Source organism: Meleagris gallopavo, chromosome 2 (genome assembly GCF_905368555.1).
Source record: "Meleagris gallopavo chromosome 2, MGAL_WU_HG_1.1, whole genome shotgun sequence".
NCBI classification, from domain to species: Eukaryota; Metazoa; Chordata; class Aves; order Galliformes; family Phasianidae; genus Meleagris; species Meleagris gallopavo.
In genome coordinates, this window is record NC_139405.1 from 103,805,344 (window position 1) to 103,828,186 (window position 22,843).

A 22,843-nucleotide genomic window follows, 5' to 3' on the forward strand; every position below is an offset into this window, starting at 1 on the left:
CTCAGTTATTCTTCTTTGTAAACAGTTTTCTGAACTGTACAAAGAGAACTTGTGCTCAGAGACATTTTCATTTACTTATAAATCCATTTCTAAAAGGGAAAATTGCAATACGCTGTCACTCTTTGGAATTCAGCAGCTCAAAGCAAAGCTTTGAGGTTACCGAAGCCATGCTGATATTATAGAATCACAGAATCATTAGGGTTGGAAAAGACCTCCAAGATCCCCAAGTCCAAGCCCAACCCACCCCCACGCGGCCCACTGACCACGTCCCTCAGCGCCACATCCCCACAGCTCTTGAATGCTTCTGCTGACGATGACTCCACCACCTGCCCTACGATGTCCCTGATAGGAGCCAGCACTATCTGTGCCACAGAGCAATCAGCCAAGTGCACACCACCTTTCAGCCATTTCTATTTACCGTAGGAGCCGAAGCTCAGCCAGTAGTGTTGGGTTCTGCTGGGCTTTCTCCGGCGTGGGCTGTGAGGCTTGCTCGTGCTCCAGTCTCAGACGCTGGATTTCCTGCAGTATCTCCCTAGACAAATGAAAAGGGAAGATTACAGAGGAAGAGTGACCCTCTACACAGCTCTTAAAACACTGTTACAGCCCTTCAAGCACTCTTGCCATCACTCTTCAGTCTAAGTACAGCAATTTTGTTCATGTATGACTGGCACAGATCTGAATCCAGGACAGGTACATTAGAACAGTCTTATGAATTGCTGTAATACGCACTGAAAATTTACTACTTAAGTTATAAGAAGTAGGAAATTGCTTGTGTGCTGTACGCTGGCAATAACTCTTCAAAACCCTTCAAGTAGAATGGGTGTAAGAGGCAGCCAAGCTGCTCTCCTTACACAGCACCTTAACATCACTGATTGAGATCTCCCTTATCTGAGATCTTGATGAATAATTTCAAATACCTGCAGGCTCTCTTGAAAGTACAGCATTTACTTCTTACCAACCCTCCAGAACCAAGACTCCTCTAAATGAACCCTATTACATTCACTGGCAGCTTCCAAGACCGTGGACAGGGTTCATCTGATCACAGCTATGAGACCAACATGGCATCGGGACCCAACACAGCCTGCAGCTGCTGAGCAGCTTGCTTTTTAGAACAGTACCCTTTCGGTTTCTCTTAGGCAGAGAAACATGAATCCAAAATAGGGGTGCTGAAGAAGCAAGGAAGGGCAAATGCAGTATATGCAGTATTACCGTAAAAATCATTATCTCTTCTTAATGATCCCTCTGGAACAAGAGGAGGAAACCACCTACAGCCCATCTCCTCTTTTCCCAGGCCTCCTAGTTTTCTCAGATCATGGAGTCATTCAGGTTGGAAAAGACCTCTCAGATCCCCAAGTCCAACTCCAAGCCACCCCACCATGCCCACTGCCCACATCCCTCATGTCCACATCTCAAACACAGGCACAGTGACCACACCACTTCCCTGGGCAGTCTGTTCTAGATTCTTCTGTCTTCCAGGGAAAATAAAATATATGAAACAAATCCTCATTCCTCTCAAGTTATATGCATCCACCACTGGTCCACCACTGGAGGATAACCTGGTTGGTTATCCTGCTGCCACATGAACTTATCCAGCCATGGGGTTTGCTGGGCTGGAGTGCAGCAATACAGAACTTCTGGTAATCAGTACTGATGAGTTTAAGGGGATTATTTAAGATCAGTTCAGAAGAACAACTTGCTTCCCAGGGAATAAAGGCACTGCAGCTGCATCAGCATTGAGCTCACTGGTTAATGAGGCAGCTGCACCTTCCAACAAAAGATGTAGGAAAATAGTCTGGTTGATAAAATACAAAAGGTTAAACACTACAAAGCAAAAACCCAAATGTTGTTCCTAAAACACCACCAATCAAAGCTTGGTTTTTACCTGTTTTTGTTTTCCAGCTCTGCTATCAGCTGTCTTTGCTGTTTGTTGGCATCAAAGTTGAAACCCAGATCTGTGGGTGGGCGAGGCTGGTGGATGGAGAACAAAGGAAAATCAGCCACAGCACTCGTTACCTGCTCACCACAAACGACACTGTTTAGATCCAGTCCCATACTTCCTGACTGACACAGTGCAATACCAACAGGCCTGATGCAAAGCTATGCTGGGAAGGAACGTTTGACCATGGTGCTTTTGGTGCTTTCCCTAGGTCCCATTTCTACCCTTCTTCCAATTCATCATCTCAGAGGTGACTGGGGTTAAATTAAGTCTTTCAGTGCCTTTATCTTTAGTGATTCTCTAGCTTCACTGTCTCTGTACGGTCAGCATACTTTTCACCAGCAGCTATCACCACCACCAGAAAAGTATTGGGCATTTAAAGAGGAATCTGTGGTTTCTGGGAGAACCTACTGGCAGATGGGCTGTGAGATGAAGAAGCCAGATGCTTTGAATCCCAGAATCATTCAGGTTGGAAAAGACCTCTGAGAACTCCAAATTCAACCCTCACCCATCCCCACCATGCCCACTGACCATGTCCCTCAGTGCCACATTCCCACGGTTCTTGAACATCTGCTTAGGTGGTCTCATATGACTCAAAGCTGTCCTGGCCATCACACACAAAAGGTTCTCCTTGGGAGAACTTGGAGATGGCTTCCATCATTGTAAATATACAGCAGATGGATGGAAGAGATGGGTATCGACCTTTGCTCCTGGGGAATGAATGGGAGGAGAGTGATTGAACCAGGACAAAGGGGAGAGAGAGACACTCCTCAAACAGTGTCAAAGCTGATGCCCATGGTCTCTTCATCTCCTCCTGCCATCAACACAAGCATAGGTCTGCTCCATTTGCAGCCTCTCGGCCTTTCCCTGAAGCACTTGGCTTCGCTGCAAGCTAGGAGACTGTCTATAATCAAACAATCCCATCCTCAACCTCTTTCTTCAGGAATCCTGTACAAAGCCTGAAATCATCCTCATGACCTGAAGTCCTCAGGAGGAAAGTCAGCACTGCAGAGGAACTAGGCTCATGCTGCTCGCTTGATCATAGATGTTGAAAAGTCATTTGGAAACCTCACAGTGGATATTTTGCACGACAGCTCAATGCTTTCTTGTTTTCCTCAGTGCTTTCCTACGGTCAATTCAAAGTTTAAAAGTAACTCCAAATTGCAGAGCTGTTGAGATTCAAAAGGACCTTCTGAGAGGGAATCATAGATTCATAGAACTGTTAAAAGTTGGAAGAGATCTCAAAGATCATCAAGCCCAACCATCAACTTGTTACCATTCCCACTAAATCTAAGTAGCCCGCTTGCTAGTTCTATGTTTTTATTGCTGAGACAGTTAATGTAGAGTTTGTAAGAATAAATCATGTTAAAGTTATTTTCCTTACACCGTGACAATCAAATCCTATGTATAGGAGAGAAACCATTAACATCCTGCACTTTCACTTCAATGCTGCTGACATTCCCTTTACTCTTGAATTCAGTACAGCAGTTGCTTCAGATCTGCAGACTGTACCTCACTGTGACAAGCAGACAGTACTCTTGAGGACAAGACTAAAATACCAAATTATGTGAGAAATTCTAGAAATGGTTGGAAAAAAATAGGCTGCATTCTATTAAGTAGAGTGCAACTGCTCGTATTTACTTTAAAACATGTCAACTGCATTGACACCTGAAGGCAGCATTTTTGCAAAAAAGGACCTGCAAATACGAGTGGTTTGCAAACCATACAGTCAGTAATGTCACATTTTTGCAGAACCAGAGAGTCCTGAGAGAATTGGCTGATGGTGGCAGTATCCAAGCCACTCTCAACAATATCTGAAAAGTCATGGCAGTCGGGTAAAGCCCCTGGTGACTGGAGAAAAGGCAACGTCACATCCATGTCTAAGACAGGTAGAAAGGATGATGCAGGGAACTACTGAACCGTTAGCCTCACCTCTGTGCTGGGAGCATGGAAGACAGGGAGCTGCTAGAGGAGAATCAGCACGACTTCACCAAGGGAAAGTCCTGCTTGACCAACCTATAGTGGCCTTTTACGATGGTGTCACTGCACCAGTGGAAAAGGAAAGAGCTGCTGACATCATCTGTCTGGACTTCAGTGAGACCTTTGACACAGTGCCCCACAACATCCTTCTCTCCAAATTAGAAAGACGTGGATGGGTAGACTGCTCAATGGATGAGGAACTGGTTGTGAGATCGTTCCCAGAGAACAGTATTCAATGGCTCCGTGTCCAGATAGAGATCAGTGATGAGTGGTGCCCCTCAGGGGTCAGTACTGGGACTGGTGCTCTTTGATATCCTCATCAGTGACATCAACAGTGGGACTGAGTGCATCCTCAGCAGTTTATGCTGACACACCCAAGGGACAGGATGCTACACAGAGAGACAGGCTGAGCAGTGGGCCCAGGAGGACCTCATGAGGTTCAGCAAAGCCAAGTGCAAGGTCTGCACCTGGGTCATGACGACCCCCACTATCACTACAAGCTGGGGGGCAAAAGGATTAAGCACAGCACTGGAACAGGCTGCCCAGAGATGTGGCAGATGCCCCATCACCAGAGACAGTCAAAGACAATATGCAAGGTCTGAAAGACAGAATAAACGAATAAGAGGAGACAACATAAAAAATCTGAAATACACAACGCTTACTGCCAAGAGAAAGCCATATATTATTCTTGATGTCCCCTGAGGCAAGAGAATGCAAACCAAGCAAGGAATAATTAAGTTAGGATTCAGGAAAATCGTTTTATCAGTAGATGAATTTTACAGATTGGCACAAATTGCCTCGATGTACTCTATCTGGAATGGACTTCAATGCGTTGTGTTTTTTTTTTAAGTTACATGGCTAAATGTCTGCCCAGAGCTGAACTGACCTACAGTGGAGCATACCTGCTACTCCAAAACAGAGTGGTGCTGTAAACAGAAATGTCTCAGAATATTTTTTCCCTAAAAATAAGTCAATCTTCCTCTAAAACACCCTCAGATATCCTATAACTCATCTTTCTAACAAATCTAAAGAGATAAGACTATTTTCTCTATTTTCAGGCTTGTGAATTTGATGGATGCAGTTTGAATAAACAGCTTCCTATCTCTCCTGTTTTGATTCATTTATAACTTTATCCTTTCAAGCAGAAAATCCTTACTCCCAGACACTTTTCTGCTCCCATCACTTCTCAGGCTCTTCGATGAGATTTTCTCCTCACCATTCCTTTTTACTCCTTTATCATTCTTGTTACTGCTCTTCTTTCAGATTGATTTATAAACCTCCAAAAACCTGTGCAGAAAACCGTATTATTTCAGAGAAACTGAAGAAATCCCTGAATATCACAACATCATTAACAGAGAACTAATTTAAGCCATGATCTTTGATTTTTTTTTCCCATTTCTTTCTATGGTGGGAAGAAGTATTTGTGTTCAGGCTGCATTTTTGGGTGACTTTTCCAGCAGTAGCTCAAGAATTGAAAATATCTGAAATGAAAATGTCTTATCAGTTACTCTGCTTGCAGGATGAGTAGTCTGAATCTTTCCTTGAGTCATCCTTCCTTGAGTCATCATTGATCAATAATCCTCCAAACTGTTTTACAACCTACTCGAGACTTGCAACTATCTCCTCTGTGACAGGCAAGTATCCTGCTGCTACAGCCTGTAAAGAAAAATACAGTGTCATAAGGAAGGGAGTGAACAGCTTAATGAAGCTTGGCTCAACTTTTGCACCAGTCCCAGGATGCTGTCGCTCTTCTGAAAGCAGCAGATAGCACAGGGAGAGAAAGCTTTCTAATTAGTAGGAGATAATTTGAAAGTATGAGATATCATAGAATCACAAAATCATTAAGGTCGGAAAAGGTTTGATCTGTAGGATCACCAAGTCCAACCTTCAAGCTATCCCCACCATGCCCACTCACTCACAGTATCATGGAATCACTACAGTTGGAAAAGACATCCAAGATCACCAGGTTCAGCCATCAACCCATCCCCACCAAGCCCACTCATAGAATCACCAAGGTTGGAAAAGACCTCCAAGATCATCAAGACCAATTGCTGACCCACACCACCGTGGTCACCCCCATCCAAAGGTGCAGAAACCCCTTTGGGTTTCATCCCGGACAGTCTTCTTCAGTGAGTGAATTTCTACAGAGCACAGGAAAGGAAACTTGTCCTTTGTGGCTTTCCTTGTTGGTGAGGAGTGAAAATCTCATAAAGATAATAGCCCCAACTACGGCACAGAAGCCCTGTTGGACATGGCTCACATTTCTGATCCTAAGGCAAAAATACAATATGGCAGATCCACGCAGAAACAATCTGCAGAGTTCATTCATGGTAAGAGGACTTAGAACTATGGTGGGGCTTGAAAAGTAAAAAGTCTTTTGATACACTGAATCATAACACAGGCCTCCAGTTTCATACCAAACAGCAGCAAGACCAAAGCCAAAGCTCTTCAAGCTGAAGACTGCTATTTTTAAAAGGAAAATGTTAAATAAAGAAAAGTTTCAAAGCTATGCAAACTCTCTAATGTGGCTGAGTACAATTGCCATTATTTTCTGCTTTTCTGGTGCTCAGTATGATGCTGAAACCTTGAAAGTTCTGAGGATCATCCAAATGGCAAGCTCCATCCTCTCCCAGGAATGAAATCTATAAGAGGATGGTTATAAAATCTACTCCAAATCCTTCATATCATATACAGGAACAGTGAAACCTTCTAGTACTGTGCTTCAGTTTTTCTATGGCAGAGCATTAAGCTTGAGAGATGCCATGCCATATCTCTAAGCTGGACTGGGATTCACCATAAGGAACTACAGTATGTTTTTTTGGGTGTAAGCAGAGGATTTAATTACATTTTTTAATCAAGCTCCAAAAAAAAAACGCAGTTTGGTGAGCAGTTGCACTCCTCCATCAGCTGGATTTGGAAGAACCTGTCAAAACCCACTAAACCTTCCCGTGGGCATCAGCTTCCCATTTCCCAGCTGTAAGCACTGCACTGTGTGATGGAAGACTGGCGCAGTATTTCACCTCTTCACCACTGCAGTGTCACAGTGTTCTTTATAACCAAGACAGAGAAGAAGAAATAACAAGAAATTGTTCATGTGATTCCTGTGTGCAGGAGAAGATCCAAGAATGAAGCTGCAGATTTAACCTGAAAAGATGTATGACAGCAAATCTGATTTACTTGTTCATCACTTATTTAAAAAAACATGTATGAAATATTACCTAATGCCTGAAAGAAGAAGAATTAGTTAAGGAGAACATTACAAACGTTATTTAGGTTGTAGGTACAGGAGCTTTAATGAGATGAGATGATGACAGGCTTTCAGTAGTGCTTAATGTTGAGAGAAGAAGGCAACCACACACTGTTTTCAAAAAAGAGCAGCGTGGGCAAGAACCTAATTACTGCTAACTCATCCACATAACTCAACCTAGTTAGCCACTCATCCATAATTGAGTATTTTCTCCTATTTATTAGGTGCTTGTGCTTTTCTCTGTAGCGAGGTCAGCAGAGCCCTGCCAGGAGCATGCTGGTGATCCCCCAAGAAGCATCGAGCCCAGCTGCGTCCTCATACAGCATTATCCAAACCCAAACTCTATGTCTAAGAGTGATGTCCCAATGCTTCCAGAGCTCAGGCAGCATAGAGCCGTGCCCACTGTCCTGGGAGCTGTTCCATGTCCACCATCCTCTGGGAAAAAACCTTTCCCCAACTCCCACCCGACCTTGGAAGAAATGATTTAAGTGAAGTTTGTTGTTCTTTCTGTTGATTTCTTCACTTTATTCCCCTTGTCACCTTCTGCTTTTCTCTCTTTTGCTTTCCACCTTCTCAGTCTACCTCAACGCACAGCGCTCTGCTTGACTGAACTGGAAAGCCCAAGCATAGCCTTGAGCAACTTGAACTCAATAAAAAGGAATCTGTCCTCCGAAGACTGGTTGAAGAAAACAAGAGCAACCCAGTTAAAGCTTCTTCTGAGTGAACACAGACTGGACTGATGCCTACTGGGATGTAATTGCAATGGTTGCATGCCATGAGCCTCTGCTGCACTAGTGAGTAAGTAGACGTATCGGGTGACAGATGATGCATTCTCCTTTATTCTCCTCTCTGCCCATTCATTTTTCTTCTTTAAGAAGAAACAGACTTGGATTTCAAGAATTAACTCTGAGATCCGCCTCAAATTATTTTGGCCCAGTAAGACTTCAAGCAAAGATGGTTCCCCTAAAAAACATTAATGGAATGTATTTGTATTCATATTACAAGTGACATTTATTATAGTAACTAGCCTGCAGAAGGCAGCTTTAACATTTTATCTAATTTGAGAAAAAGCAGAAGCTGATGGACTGGGTCAGATCCATCACCACGTTGTCCACTGTACAATTTCCAGAAGCGATCACTGTCAGCCACTTCAAAGAGGAGAATAAGCAACCATGCCTCAGGCTGTTGCAGCATGAACAGCTTCTGCATCTGGTAATTTCCAGCAGCCAATGTAAAAAAATAGAGAGTATTATGTCAGAGAAGTAGGGCTGGAGAGGACATCAAGGAACACTTTTGTTCACATCAGTGTATCGCCAACAGATACACTTGGCAGAACCAAGGCTGGTCTGTCTTTATGGCACTTTGGTCCCACCCCCTACTTTCATTAAGATTCACATTCATACAAAAATTCAGGTGAGGAAGGATCTCTGAGGGTTTCTAGTCCAATTCATGGCATGTTGCTGTAGACCTCTTCCAGATGAGCTCTGAGAATCTCCAAGGATAAGATTCCGCTTCTCCAATGGACAACCTCTTCCAGTATCTGACCATCATTGTGGTGAAATGCTTTGCTTAAATACATCATTAGAATTTCCTTCTAGCAACTTCTGCCTGTTGCTTTTTGTCATGATCAATGATTATGCTTCTTTCACTGGATCTCTGAATGGCTGCTGGATTGGTGATGTCCTCTGACTACTCTGGCATAGTTATCTGCTATAGAGAATATTTTACATGACCTTCAGCAGCAAAGACTGACACAAACAACTCTTTGGTTTGGTCTTACAATCCCTGACTACTTTGAAATATTTTGATCTTCACAGAGCCTTGCTGACTCCTGGTTAGTATCCAACCTTTGATGGTACTAAAAATCTTTTTGCTATGGATTTCAGACACCTTTGGATTGTGCTCTTCCAGTTCCCCTCCTTTCTCTGAGTTTCTGGTTTACATTTAACCAGACACGTTTATGGGCTTCTTGTTCTTTTCATCTGGGCAAGTTCTCCATTTTCTGAATGCCAACCTTAGGACATCCCCTTAGCTTTCTTATTAACTCAGAAAGAGAACTGCTTATATGATTTTGTTTTCTTTTTGCTGCTTTTCTGGGCTTCTACTAGAGCAATCTGAACGGCTTCCACACAGCTTATAGGTTTCCTGTTCTTCAGACTGCTCGTTTCAGGATTTTTTTTCTGATTGTTTCATTTTTATATAGCTCCCCTTATTGAAACTGAGCATCTGCATCCTGGATTTATTTGGTGAGCTCCCTCCTGCTACTAAACCCACATGTGTGATGGTTGCTCCTACTGACCAGCGGACACTGCCAACATCACATGAGCTCATCCTGGTGCACCACTCAGCAACAAATCCCAGAGAGATTCTTTTTGTAGACTATAAAACAAGTTGTTCACGGAAATGCCATTTATTGCACCCAAATGAGCTTTTGCCTTTCCCTCTGAAAAGGCTCTGATTTAGTCTCTATGTGGGTAGCTGAAATGTCCCACTGTTACTTACCTGTCCTACATTATTATAATGTAATCAGGGGTCAGAACTTCTTTTTTATCATTAAGAATCTGCAGTTTCAGCTCACAAGGATTCTGCAGCTCTTCTCTTTTTCTGTGGTATTTTTGAGCTGTCACACTGTTTCTTTCCCCTATATATGTATAACATCAGTCCCTTGCCTGCGTGTCCTACTGGATCATGCCTGTAAAGCTGGCAGCCGTAAAATCAATGAATGGCTGTTGGACTGGGGTTGTCATTATTTCCCAGCCTCTTAGTTGCTCCCATCCCTTTTCTTTGATGTTATAAAAAGAATCTTAAAAGAAAAGAGTGCAGATGGAAAATCTCAGCCATTCCATGTCCCACACCATGAACCTTCCCCAGGATGCTCCTCCAGGGAGATCTCCCATTGGCAAGAAATGATCAGAAGCTGCCATGATGCAGAGAGCATTTGAAAGAAGACCTAAAAATCTGATCTCTTCAAATAATGAAAAGTATGTCCCTTTTGGCTGTTTAGTAGTTTTTGACTGTGAATAAAACACTGGACTCAGCAAAGAACGTTAGGTTCCTTGCTATTAAGCTCTGGGCACAAAGCAAACAACATACGATTATTCTTACATCCTTCTTTCATCTCCACACTTCAGTCCCCAGCAATGCATTGTCATCACTCTGCTAGATAACGTAGGGAATGACAGAACGGATTGATGGAATGATGGAATGGAGGAGTAGTTTTTCAAAGGACTTTGAAAAGTCTCCATAAGCTCTAAATGTTGCTTCCTTTACTCCCAAAGAAGCTGCCTCATTTTTGATCTATGAAGTACACACAAACAGGTTGAGGTGATCTACAAATTTTTAAATGATTGTGATCTTTCAGACCCATATTGCCACACTTCAGTTTTTGGTCATTAGTATGACCGAAAAAAAAAAAAAAAGTAAGAATTCTTCCACTATTGGCCAGAGTGAAAGCAATTCATCACAAATTCCCAGCAATATGTAATGAAAAGATGAAGAAGACACTGACTTAGCATACTTATAAACATACAAACGCTTCCCTTCCTCTCTTTCAGGCTCTTTCTCATAAACACATTCCATGACATTTGCTCACAATTTCTTTTCCTTGCGTACCTGCATACTTCTCTCTTCTGCAGACAGGGAGGACTCCCTTGTGCACTCTCTCATCTCCCCTGACCTGGCTCGTGGTGGTCAACCAGGTCAACCAGAGGTCCACCACTGATCAACCATGGTCAACTGTTGGTCAACTGTTGGTCAACCAGGACCCCCAGGTCCTTTTCTGCAGAGCTCCTCTCCAGCAGCTCCGCCCTTAACCTGTACTGATGCATGTGGTTATTCCTCCCCAGGTGCAGGACTTGACACTTGCCCTTGTTGAACCTCATCAAGCTCCTCTCTGCTCAACTCTCAGCCTGTTTATCTCTCACTGGATGGCAGCACAGCCTTCTGGTGTGTCAGCCACTCCTCCCAGCTCTGAATCATTAGCAAACTCACTAAGGGTACATTCTATCCCTTCATTCAGGTCACTGATGAAGACGTTGAACAAGCTACTAATTAAGCTCTGACAAACACCTCCTGCACTGCACACCAAGCAAAGCAGAGGAACACGGAGAGTGGGGCTGGCGCGTTTACTCACCGTGTTGCTGGCCTCAGCGGCCAGCCTGGCTGCGTAGCGGGCGATCAGGCGATGCTCCTCGTCCAGCCGGCCTGGGCTGTCCAGCACACTGTGGGGACAAGGACAATTATCAGCTCTGTGGGGACAGGCCACGGCTGGGACGCGCTTACAGCAAAGAGAAAAGTGGTGTGAACAGCCTACAGCATGCTCTTTGTCATCCCTCTTCCAAGTGGGGGCTGCTCTGAGACTTTGCATTTCACAGCATTTCCTCCATGATTCATATACTCCGATTTTCAGTGATAAAAATAATTAATCTTTACTAATTAATAATCATAGAATCATATAATTGTTAAAATTGGAAAAGATCTCTGAGATCAAGTCCAACCATCAACCCATCACCACCATGCCCACTAAACCACGTCCCTAAATAGAATCACAGAATCGTTAGGGTTGGAGAAGACCTCTAAGGTCATCACGTCCGGAGGCAAACATCATGTTCAGGACCAAAACAATGGGAACTGAATGCCAGCACCATGATCAGGCTTACACCCAGCCATGCAGGACGTGGCCGCGCAAGATGTGGTCCTCACACCTTGGATGGTATCAGGCTGAACAACTCAGCAGCTGCTCGCTGCCTTATTGCTGCACAAAGGTTTTCAGCACAGTCTCCCTTTAGCAGGGAGCCAGCCAATTAGTTACGTAAACCAAAACACGGTTAGCTGAAAACCAGCATTAGCATGGAAATGAGCAACGTGTTTCGTGCTGCAGCACAGCCTTCCCAAAGCTGCTCTTGGTGTTTGATGTGGGATTCACCAACACCTCGTGGGCAGCCGTAAATAATGTGCAGCCCTACCTGGGTGCATTTGTAACCACACAGCAGAAAACAGAGCACACAGATACATATCTAATGCACAACAACAGCTCCTTTCAGTCCCCATTTACCGCTTTATGAGATAATTTACATTTGTTTAAGCTCAATTTCACAGATTTATGTTGATGTTTAAAGAACCACATCTATATTGTGTAAATCACATTTATATAAAAACACAGATTTATTTTTATAATGCCAAATTGAACAAATTGAACTCTTCTGAGACTCGGAGTCTTGGAATTAAGGGAAGGAAAACAGAGCCTCCACTCCAGGCTTGATGATCTCCTTATAGGTCCTCACACTCATTTTCTGACTTTTTTTTTTTTATTAAAGAAGAACAATTTTTCCCATTCCACTTTCTGAATTTCATACCGGTTTTGGTCAGATTTCCTCTGTAATTTAGCATGGTTGAGTCTTCCTGATTTACAGAAACGCAGACCATTCCATCCCCTCCACCTTTTCCATCATCTGCTAATTACTTTCCTAATTACTCTCTCAGTTCCTGGAACAATTATTTGTTCATACCTAAGTGAATTAGGAAATAACTACTGTTAATTTCTTACTTTCTTGGAGAAAAGTTATAATAAAAAAAAAAAAAAAAAAAGCATTTTGCATTTGCTGTTAGACCAGAAGTACTGGTGCAGATTGGGAACACTGATGCAGCAGAATTTTGGAAAGGTAATGCTGGAGATTTCTGTGTCCTAAAAGCGTTGTGCCAAACCGGCAGCTTTGTGCTGGGTGCAGAGCACTGACAGTCAAACTGTAAGATCTCCCAATCCTTTGGAGACTCAGCCTGTTGATGACATCCTGGCAAAGCAGATGGAGAGGTCCAGTAACGGCATACTCATGCTCTGCTGCCAAAAACTAACACAGAAATGAGCCCAGACAGCCAAACCATTGGCTAGGTCTGAGGGATGAGTAAAGGACGTAAGAGAAGATGACAGGGCATGATGGCAGCTTGGTGATCTCAGGAATTCATGATGCAGAGACGTGGCAGAGGAGAACACACAAGGCTTGGTTTATTCTTCCAGCACTGAGTTGAAGGTGCAAAGAGTCAACTAGGATGAACTAGGTCCCAAGTTGTACCAGAGGAGGTTTTGGCTGGATCTCATGGAGAATTTCTTCATGCAGAGGGTGGTGAGTTGGAGCTGCCTATGGCAGTGGTGGGGTTCCCCCCTTGGAGGAACCAAAGAGATGTGTGGACGTGGCACTCAGGGACATAGCTTCACAGAATCACAGAATGGCTTGGGTTAGAAGGGTCCCCAAGGATCATCAAGTTTCAAATCCCCTGCCACAGGCAGAGACAACCTCCAGATCTGGTACTAGACCAGGCTGCCCAGGGCCCCATCCAACCCGGCCTTGAACGCCTCCAGGGATGGACGGGGCATCCACAGCCTCTCTGGGCAGCTGTTCCAGCACCTCACCACTCTCTTGATAAAGTACTTCCCCCCTGACATCCAATCTAAACTTTTCCTCTTTGAGCTTAAAACCATTCCCCCTTGTCCTGTCACTGTCTACCCTTGCAAAAAAATTGTTTCCCCTCCCCTCCTTTTTATAATACCCTTTTAAATACTGGAAGGCTGCAATGAGGTCTCCTTGCAGTATTCTCTACTCCAGGCTGAACAAGTCCAACTCCCACAGCCTGTCTTCGTAGGGGAGGTGCTCCAGCCCCCTGACCATCTTCGTGGCTCCTCTGGATCCTCTCCAACAGCTCCCTGTCTTTCTTGTACTGGGGGCTCCAGACCTGGACGCAGTACTGCAGATGGGGCCTCACAAGAGCAGAATAGAGGGGGACAATCACCTCCCTGTCCCTGCTGGCCACCCCTCTTCTGATGGAGCCCAGGATACCAATTGCTTTCCAAGCTGCAAGGGCACACTGCTGGCTCATGTTAAGTTTTTCATCCACTGGGAAACCCGGGTCCTTCTCTGCAGGGCTGCTCTAAAGAAGTTCTTTTCCCAGTCTGTATTCATATCTGGGATTACTCTGACCCACTTGGGTGGCACTTGGTGCATCAGGCTGATGGTTACACTTCGTGATCTTGAAGGTCTCTTCTGACCTCAATGAACAGATGTATCTATGATTCCAACGGTGACCGAAGAGTAAAGATCTTGGGGACAGAATATCCTTAAGGAGAGTGATTTTCTCCTTGCACTCCGCCTTGAAGTCAGAAGCGCTGCAGACAATTGTAGTTTCAGGGTCAGGATTTTAAAGGAAATGAAATCAAACCATCTGAGCAGCTAATCAGCCATCTGTCCACCTTGGTCAACTGACCACAGGTGAAACACACAGATCTGGTGGCCAACTACTCTGCAGGAAATGCAGAGTACAGGATGCATAAAAATAATGAAACAGTAGGCTAAAAAAAAAAAAAAAAAAAGAAAAATATATTATTGTAAAATAAATGAAATCCACCGAGGTCTGTTTGCTCTAAGCCTTATGCAGCATGGGAAGATTTTCTGGTTGGAGAACGTTGGTGAATTATTCTTAATAAGATGAAAGAAGGCGAGTGATGGTCACTGCAGCTCGTCAAGACTGCTATACTTGCACTTGAGCTCTTTTGGCCAAAAAAGGGGAAATAAAAGATCAAAAGAAGTGACAATGGAGTACAGATTTCATCAGGAATGTGGGGAAGCATTCTCTCGTGCTGACTTGGAATACTCCCTTGCACAAAGAGAGTGAGATTTAAATTATTTTCTTCGCATTTGGCTCCTTCCAGGAGTGCACTGTTACTCTGGTAACCATACCAAAGGCATTTTTTAATTTAAAGACCTAAATGAGTGAAAATCTCAACTGCAGTGGGTTGCAACACAGCAGCTATTAGCCACATCCAATATTTCACCGTCGTATTCTGCAAGATGCAGTAACTTCTTTCTATCTTAAATCTGGTGATTGCAGTAATTCCTTTAGTTTATTGTCATGTGAACAATATTATGGGCTTTCAGTTCAGCAGACAACAGTGACTCACTGTCAAGAAACAAACTGACTTTCTCCAGAGATCTGGAAAGCCAGAATGCACTCCATAAATACGGCAGTGGAATACAAATTTCTACATGGCAGAGTGGTGAAATAAGGCTCTAAAAATGCTATCCATAGGATAACAACATGGAAAAAGCCCCGAATCACTAAACCTCCTATTCCCTTCCAGCACAATAACTCTTTCTCTGCAAAGGCAAAATTTAATTATGTCCAAAAGTGGAATATGGAAGCCCTCTGGCTATGTCCTGCGATGAAATGGGAGAACTTTGCTTTGGGGCTTTAGGGTAAGACTTTTCTACACAGATATGAAATATGAATGTGCACAAACACTAAAGTTGAAAAAAAAAATTAAATGAATTCTTCAAAGCATTAACTTTCCTTGGAAGGGCACAAAAAGAATCACAGAATCACAGAATGGTTGGTTTGGAGAGGTCCTGAAAGATCACCTAGTTTCAATCCCCCCGCTATTGGCTGGGTGCCCCCACCAGACTAGGCTGCCCAGGATCCCATCTAGCCTGGCCTTGGGCACTTCCAGGGATGGGGCTCATGTGTGCCCCGTTTTTGAGCCTGTCCAGGACCCTCCGGATGGCCTCCCCCCTTCTCTTGTGTCAGCAGCACCACTCTGCCGGGTGTCATCTGCAAACTGCTGAGGGTGCACTCGATCCCATCGTCTATGCCACTATGCCATAAAGATGTTGAAGAGCACCAGTCCCAAGATGGACTCCTGGGGGACAGCACTCATCACAGCCTCTACCTGGACACAGAGCCATTGACAGCAACCATCTGCCTGTGATCATCCAATCAATTCTTTATCCAAATACTCCAGCCTTCAAATCTGCATCTCCCTTAGGTAGAGATAAGGATGTGGTGCAGGACCATGTTAAATGCCATGCACAGGTCTGGGTAGAGAACAACAGTTACCCTTCCTTTGTCCACCGATGATGTCACTCCATCACAGAAGGTTACCAGGTGGGTCAGGCACGAAGCCATGAAGCTGCTGTATTATGCAGCTCGCACTGATGAGACTGACAGAGGTTTAGCCCAGGTCAACAAAAGGTGCAACAGGCTGGGACATTATCTATGGCTGCACAAGGTATGCAGAGGGATAACCAAGAGGGAGAAGGAAGAGCAATTCGAGTTACAGAACAAGGTGGGCACAGTGGCCATAAGCTAGCTGTGAAAAACCTGAGGGTGGAAATGAGAAGCTCTCCTAGCACTAACCGTGCCCCGCGCTGCAGCCGGCTCACATAAGTTGCAATCAGTGCATGCTCATCAGCTAATTGGCCAGCAGCGTCCGCCTTGCACTGCAACCTGGTGATGGTGGAGGCAAAAAGAGCAAACAAAACACAAGGTGAATACAAAGCAAATAATTAATGGGTTTTAACAAAACAAACAGTTAAACATTGCAACAAACAGTTAAAAATTAAAACAGTTAAAAATTAAAACAAATAGATGAGTAATTAAAATGGTAAATATGAGTCACACGAAAAGGATACCTTGTGCAGTTAGAGATTAGAACAGGGAACCATTTGGGTGCCCCAGTGTGCAGCGCACGTGGTCACTGGTGATGCTTTCACCAGCACGGTGGTCTTCATGGAGCCGCTTTGGAATTTGCTTTGGAACCAAAACTGGGTGAGATGTTGCCTCTTGGGCTCTACGTAGAACTCATCCTACCGACTTGCTGCCAGCCCCAGGATAAGCCCAACCCCGCAGGGCTGCAGCTCTACAAGTGTGTGGAATGAGAACTGGAAGCGCCCAGCTTCTTTTTTTCTCATGCAACAAGAAGGCCAGCAAAGAGGCAAGGAGTGTGATAGAAAACAAAAAGATGCAGTGGCTGGTACCATGAAACCTACCACCTGTCAGGGGTTCCTTACATAATACAGTGTTTTTCTTTGAGTACATAAATAAATAAACCTATTACACTTCTGAATAATTTTATGAATAGAGATTGAGTGCAAGAAATATTTGTTGCAAGTACTCCCACGTGGATAACTGTATGCAGCCCAACGAATACGTGATGCTTTCCACCATAACAGCGGCATCTCAGAACCTCTGACAGAATACAGCAAAATGGTTATTTCTTTAGTCCCAGGCATTGCACACAAAATCAACAACCATTTTCATACACTGGAGCTTCCCCACAGGCAGGTGAGCAATGCCTGCAGACCCAACCTGCTGCCACGCCAATGTGTTGCTGTTATCTGAACATAACAGGCATTTCTTCCCAAAATAGAAGTGTACAAGACATTCCATTCTTCATTTCTGTGTCAGGTATTCAAGCTGCTCTTTCAACTTACAAACCGCAGTTAATTCCTTCTCCGCACATGTCCAGGAAGTATTTGTCTCTAAGCTTTATAAAAGCAGTATTTATTGCTTTCAGCATCAATATTCAGATGCTATGAAAGCAGAATTCTCATTTTCCAGACATACAGACTCTTTTCTTCTCTGCTACGTGCAGCAACACGTCAGAGGAGTCTGCCAGAAGCAGAGTGAGACCTCGTAAAAAGGAGGAAAGTGGAATTACCCACATCACCCCCTCTGGGCAACGAGCAACCTCTGTAATAATGGGTTTGTAACAAGAAAGAGACTTCACATTAACCACCGCACAGAGGAATTCTTAAGCAATCCACACTTTGTGAGGGCTGACTACAGCCAAGTGCTGAAAAGCTTTATTTTAGATGTGCACTATGGCTGGCACATTGCTGCAGCCACGAGAATTGAGATTCCGAGACCTTATTCATTACAACTCCACGCACGTGCTCCTGTGAAAAGAAAAAGCCTGGCAGAAATGACCACATTTTGAACTCCAAACAGCTATAGCGTTAATGATGATTAGCATTTCTGCTTCTGAAAGGAGGAAAAAAGAGAGTTAAATTAACATGAGACTGAACACTGTTCCTAGCATCTCTCTGATTCTTTTCATTTGCATTTAGAACTCACGGATTCATAGAATCAATAAGGCTGGAAAAGATCACCGGGTCCCCAAGTCCAACCCACCCCACCGTGCCCACTGCCCACCTCCCTCAGTGCCACATCCCCATGGTTCTGGAACACCTCCAGGGACGGTGACCCCACCACCTCCCTGGGCAGCTGTGCCACTGCAGCACCAGTCTTCCAGAGAAATACTTCCTTATATCCAACCTGAACCTCCCCTGGTGCTCCAGACCCTTCCTCAGCTTTGTTGCCCAACAAATGCATCACCACAATAAACAGATGCACCCTGGGAAGAATTGGTCACCGTGCTGGCAGGCAGTGCCAACTCCAGCACACAGATATCTTCTCGTCGAGGAGAACATCAACATGCAGTGGGCAGGAGGAAGCGTAGGGCTTAATGGCATCCTGTGGGTGGTGGTGATGGGTTGACAGTTGGATTGCATGATCCTAGAGATCTTGTCCAGCCTTAATGACTCTGTGATTCTCTGTGAATGTGCACGGTGGGGATGGTTTGATGGCTGGTCTCAGTGACCTTGGAGGTCTTGCCCAATGTTAACAATCTTCAGATTCTGTGAATGTAAAATTCTGTAGGTATGCATGTTGCTTTCGGAGAGCAGAAGTATTAAAATACAAAGCTAGTGCAAGTAATCCTGTGCTACAAAATGCACATACTTCAGATCTGGCTCAAACAAAAAGCACACAGCTTGTGCCCTCTCTCCTAGTACCTCACGCCGAATGCTGCCCTGTTTGCAGAGGGCACTCTGTGCCATCGCTCAGAGCATCTCCCTCACGATTGCACCAAGAAAGCAAATTCCAGTTCTGCTGACGTGCATCTTCCACTCTTGTTTCTGCAGAGCTTGTCTCTTCCTGAATTCAGCTCCTCAGGGAAAAGGCCTGAGATAGCTACAGACGAGCTTAATTCTTTGTAAACTTCATCAGTGTATCATCTCCTGAACGTCTGCACAGCAATCAGTGCCCATTCAGAGCAGCTGCAGCATGGTGGCTTGCAGCAAGGCAGCAGTGTGCATAGCACAGAGCAGCAGTGACACGTGACGGTGCTACTGACACACAGCACAATCATGGCACATACGCCTATTTCTCATAAACTGACTTCGTGCTGGCCTTGGTTAAGGTGTAGCATCATTGCTAAGCCCCTTGGCTGCCCCCTGCTCCCAGCAGGGCTGCTGTGTGTAGGAGGCTCGGCAGTGCTGATATCACTGGCGTTCAGGTGGGTGAGTGAACATAACCCTCAGCCTCTGCATTTCGGCTGTTTTGAGGCTGAAATCATCATAGAATCATTCAGGTGAGAAAAGACTGTTAAGATTATCAAGTCCAACCACCAGCCTAACACTACCAAGCCCGCCTTGGAAGCCTATGTGGTACTGCTGGTGAACGAGCACCGTGCTACAAAAAATGCTACAAATGCTCCAAAGAATTTCATTCCTTCAGATGACAAGGAGAAGAACAATCTCTGCTCGTCACGGCCCAGCTCTGCCCCTCTCTATCACCTCTGCCTCACCATGCCCATGGAGCCCCATGGAGCCACGGCACAGATTCTAGTCACCAGTAGTGGAACCCCAGGGATCTCCCATCGGTGCTGACTAAGTCCTGGCAAATTAGGGTGATTGGGATTTTGTTGAGGTCTCTGGCCTTGCTAAATGCAGTCCTGTTCCTTGCTTTTCTAGTCTCTGTTTTCAGTGACTCACTCATATGTCAAAAAGCAGCTCTGCAATAGCCCAAGCTAATAATGAATTTGACCAGAAGTTGCTAAATAAATTTAAGCAAAAAATAGGGAAATTAGGAAAATTAGGAAGGTACTCCAGCCCTGTAAAGCCAGGCTGATGGGCTTTGGATAGCCTTGGCTGGTAGGAGGAGGCCCTTGTTGGGACTGGATGGGCATTAGGGACCCTTCCAACCCAAACCACTCTGGAATTCTACTGCTAATGAACATGAGGTGAATGTCTGCTGTCCTGCTGGAGTCGTTTCATATAAAGCACCAAGGTTTGTTACTTCTACTGAATAAGATCAAAATGACTCTACAGCTTGCTGTTACTCCCTTCCACAAATGAGCACCTCACCAAGCCCTCACCATGGCTCTCCTACTGCTACAAACCCCAGTCATATTACTGGTTCTCATTTTTTGCAGTAATTTTGTTCATTTGCATTTGGCTGCTAATTCACCATAATTCCCCAGATACTTCTTAACAATAGGCCTGTCTTGTCAGCCATTCTCTTCTTATTCATGCATCTTATTTCATTTTCTGTCGCTTGAAGCTGTCTTTATCCATTTCACTCCACTGATTTACAGGGCCGTGCTGAATTAGAAGCTTGCCCTCTGAAGAATTTCCATGGTGTCAGTGGGAAATTTACGTACACGCGCTCCCTATTTCATCATGCGAGCTGTCAAGAAATGCACCGAGTAACGCCCAACACTGCACAGACCCCGTGGGATCCTTCCCGCCACGTGCTCTCCCTTCAGTAGGAAAATATTGATATTTTCTTTTTCTGACTGATTTTCCAACTGGCGTTGCACCCACTTAACAGTAGTTTCAACCAGTCCGCATTTACCTAGTTTATTTATGAAAATACCATATGGGATAGTGTCAAAAGCTTTATGAGTCAATGCATTTCAAATTAATGCTTCCCCCTCCTTCCTGAGGCCACCCACCCACCCAGAGCCATCCAATTTCCATTCTCTGACATGATTTGTTCCCAATATAGATGTGCCAACTATTTTTATTCCCCGGCTACATGAGTACGAGATGATTGTTTTATAATGTATTCAGAAACCCAAAGGTATTCCTTCTACCTTCAGCCACGCATTTCAACAAAAATACTTATTTACTTTACACAGCCCGAGTGCAAAGAAGCAGCAATGCCATCTCTTGGCACCACAAGGCCACCACTCCCCTTCTTTCACATTTTAATCATTAAAAAAACGGAATTGGATCAGCTCGTGTCGGCACGGCAGCCTCACTGCGAGCTCCTTTAAGGCCTGGTGTCAATTTTTCAGAAAAACTTCTTTAAGAATTAACTTTCTGTTGATCCTACCCTTTGATACACACCTACCAGATGTAGGCATCTACCATTTCTACCTCTTTCATGGCAACATTTTGGTATCTCCCAGGACTACATCTATCATTAACCGGGCCTGAGTTCAGACAGCAGTCAGACACCACCGAGGGCTCTTCTTGCTCTATTTTTGTAAAAAAAAAAAATTAATATAAATCCGGTAGTAGAAACTCAAAGTTATGCTTTAAGCATAGAATCAATAAGGTTGGAAAAGACCTCTAAGATCCCCAACCCCAACTCACCCCCACCATGCCCACTGACCACGTCCCTCAGTGCCACATCGCCACAGCTCCTTCCAGGGACAGTGATCCCACCACCTCCCTGGGCAGCCTAGTTTGCTGGCTTTCAGAAGATGGCATCAAGGATAAAATGCCACCGGTTTGTCCCTAAATTAACCACAAGCTGTGACCGAATTCTTCAAAGTAGCATTAAGATGTAATCTTGCCGTCTGTTTTCTCACGCTTTTCCTATAACGACAGCCACCAGACACAACAATGGCTGACACTACGCAGAACAGCAGTCAAAGGCAGCAAGAAATAGAGTTAACTGGGCTACAAATAGAGTGAGCTGAGCTCCTTCTGGGGAAGAAGAGTAGTGTTTGATGACTGGAGTGCTGTTCTGCAGCTTTATAAGGGACTCCATAAATTACTGCAGTATTTAAATGGCGTCTTAAATTCATTTCTGTTCTAAAAACCTATGAGGAAATCCAAGTTAAATAGATGATCTATTAGAAATCCTGACATTTGCATGAAGAAATCCCTGCGAATTTCTAATATGATGGTTCACAAATTTGAAAATCTTACAAAATTGCTCACTGCTGCTCTGGCCACTTTGTAGTGAAGGAGCTTTGAGAAAGGGCTGTCAGGACATGATCTAGAGGGATCTCTTGTTTTCTGTCACGTTACTTTCCCCCATGATTGATTTGAATAGATGATAAGGTCAAAAAGGATAATTACCACCACTCTCTGCATAATAGAGAAATGAAATTTAGCACAGCAATTGCTGAATCAAAGCCATATTTCCAACTGACCTACAGCACACTGTTCAGACAGTGATGTCATCTGCCTTAAAGTCGGGGGGAACCACCATGCTGCCTGAAAACTGCAAACCACCTTTTAATTTCTTCAGACTACCATCAGCTCTTGTAGGCAGGAGAAACAATGGATGTATATCCAAGGTGAAAATCACACAACATTAATACGTAGGGAAACAGAACACAGCCCAACGATGCTCATCGTTAAGGCAGAGAATAGAGGGGGAAAAACAAAAGCATTATCTGGTAACACTTGAATTTAAAGCAAATAAAGGAAGGGATGAATAAACTGCCAGCAAAGTGATATCAGAAAGACAGCAGTGATGAAAGCTGTTTGAATATGGATGCTGCTGCTACGTTACCTAAAAAAAAAAAAGTCAAAATCTTAATGGGCCCAAGTACAGAAGTGCAAAAACCATGGACTGGAAGAAAAATAAAAACGTTAGTATGACTTGGATAAGGACCCAGAGAGGTGTGGGGTCTCCTCCTTGGGATCTCCCACAGCCCCTGGCTGTGGTGCTGAGCAGCCCGCTCTGAGCCAAGGGGTGAGCAGAGGGACCCCGGGTCATTGTGCCTAAAAATTAAGGCTGGTCAAAATGGAGGAAAAAAAGAAGTGAGGAGAAATGATGGATTTGAATGTGATGAGAAAGGTGATGGAGGACAAATGCGAATCCTCAGCTGG

At 44.3% G+C, this 22,843-nt stretch overlaps 1 protein-coding gene across 13 annotated transcripts in view; it reads right to left on the reverse strand.

The window, feature by feature from the left end:
• Nucleotides 1–22,843, reverse strand: part of DTNB (dystrobrevin beta) — a 141,671-nt gene that overhangs the window by 45,623 nt on the left and 73,205 nt on the right. For 12 of the 13 annotated variants that reach the window (XR_014881691.1, XR_014881690.1, XR_014881693.1 and 9 more), the window contains 4 exons: nucleotides 16,344–16,433; nucleotides 11,296–11,383; nucleotides 1,883–1,968; nucleotides 419–532 (listed from right to left, as the gene is read on the reverse strand). Coding sequence is in view for 8 of the 13 variants with exons in the window: in XM_085218199.1 (XP_085074325.1) it covers nucleotides 419–532; nucleotides 1,883–1,968; nucleotides 11,296–11,383; nucleotides 16,344–16,433 (378 nt within the window). In the remaining 5 variants the exon portion in view is untranslated. The remainder of the gene's footprint in view (nucleotides 1–418; nucleotides 533–1,882; nucleotides 1,969–11,295; nucleotides 11,384–16,343; nucleotides 16,434–22,843) is intronic. The other variant, XM_085218198.1, reaches the window with a different exon arrangement.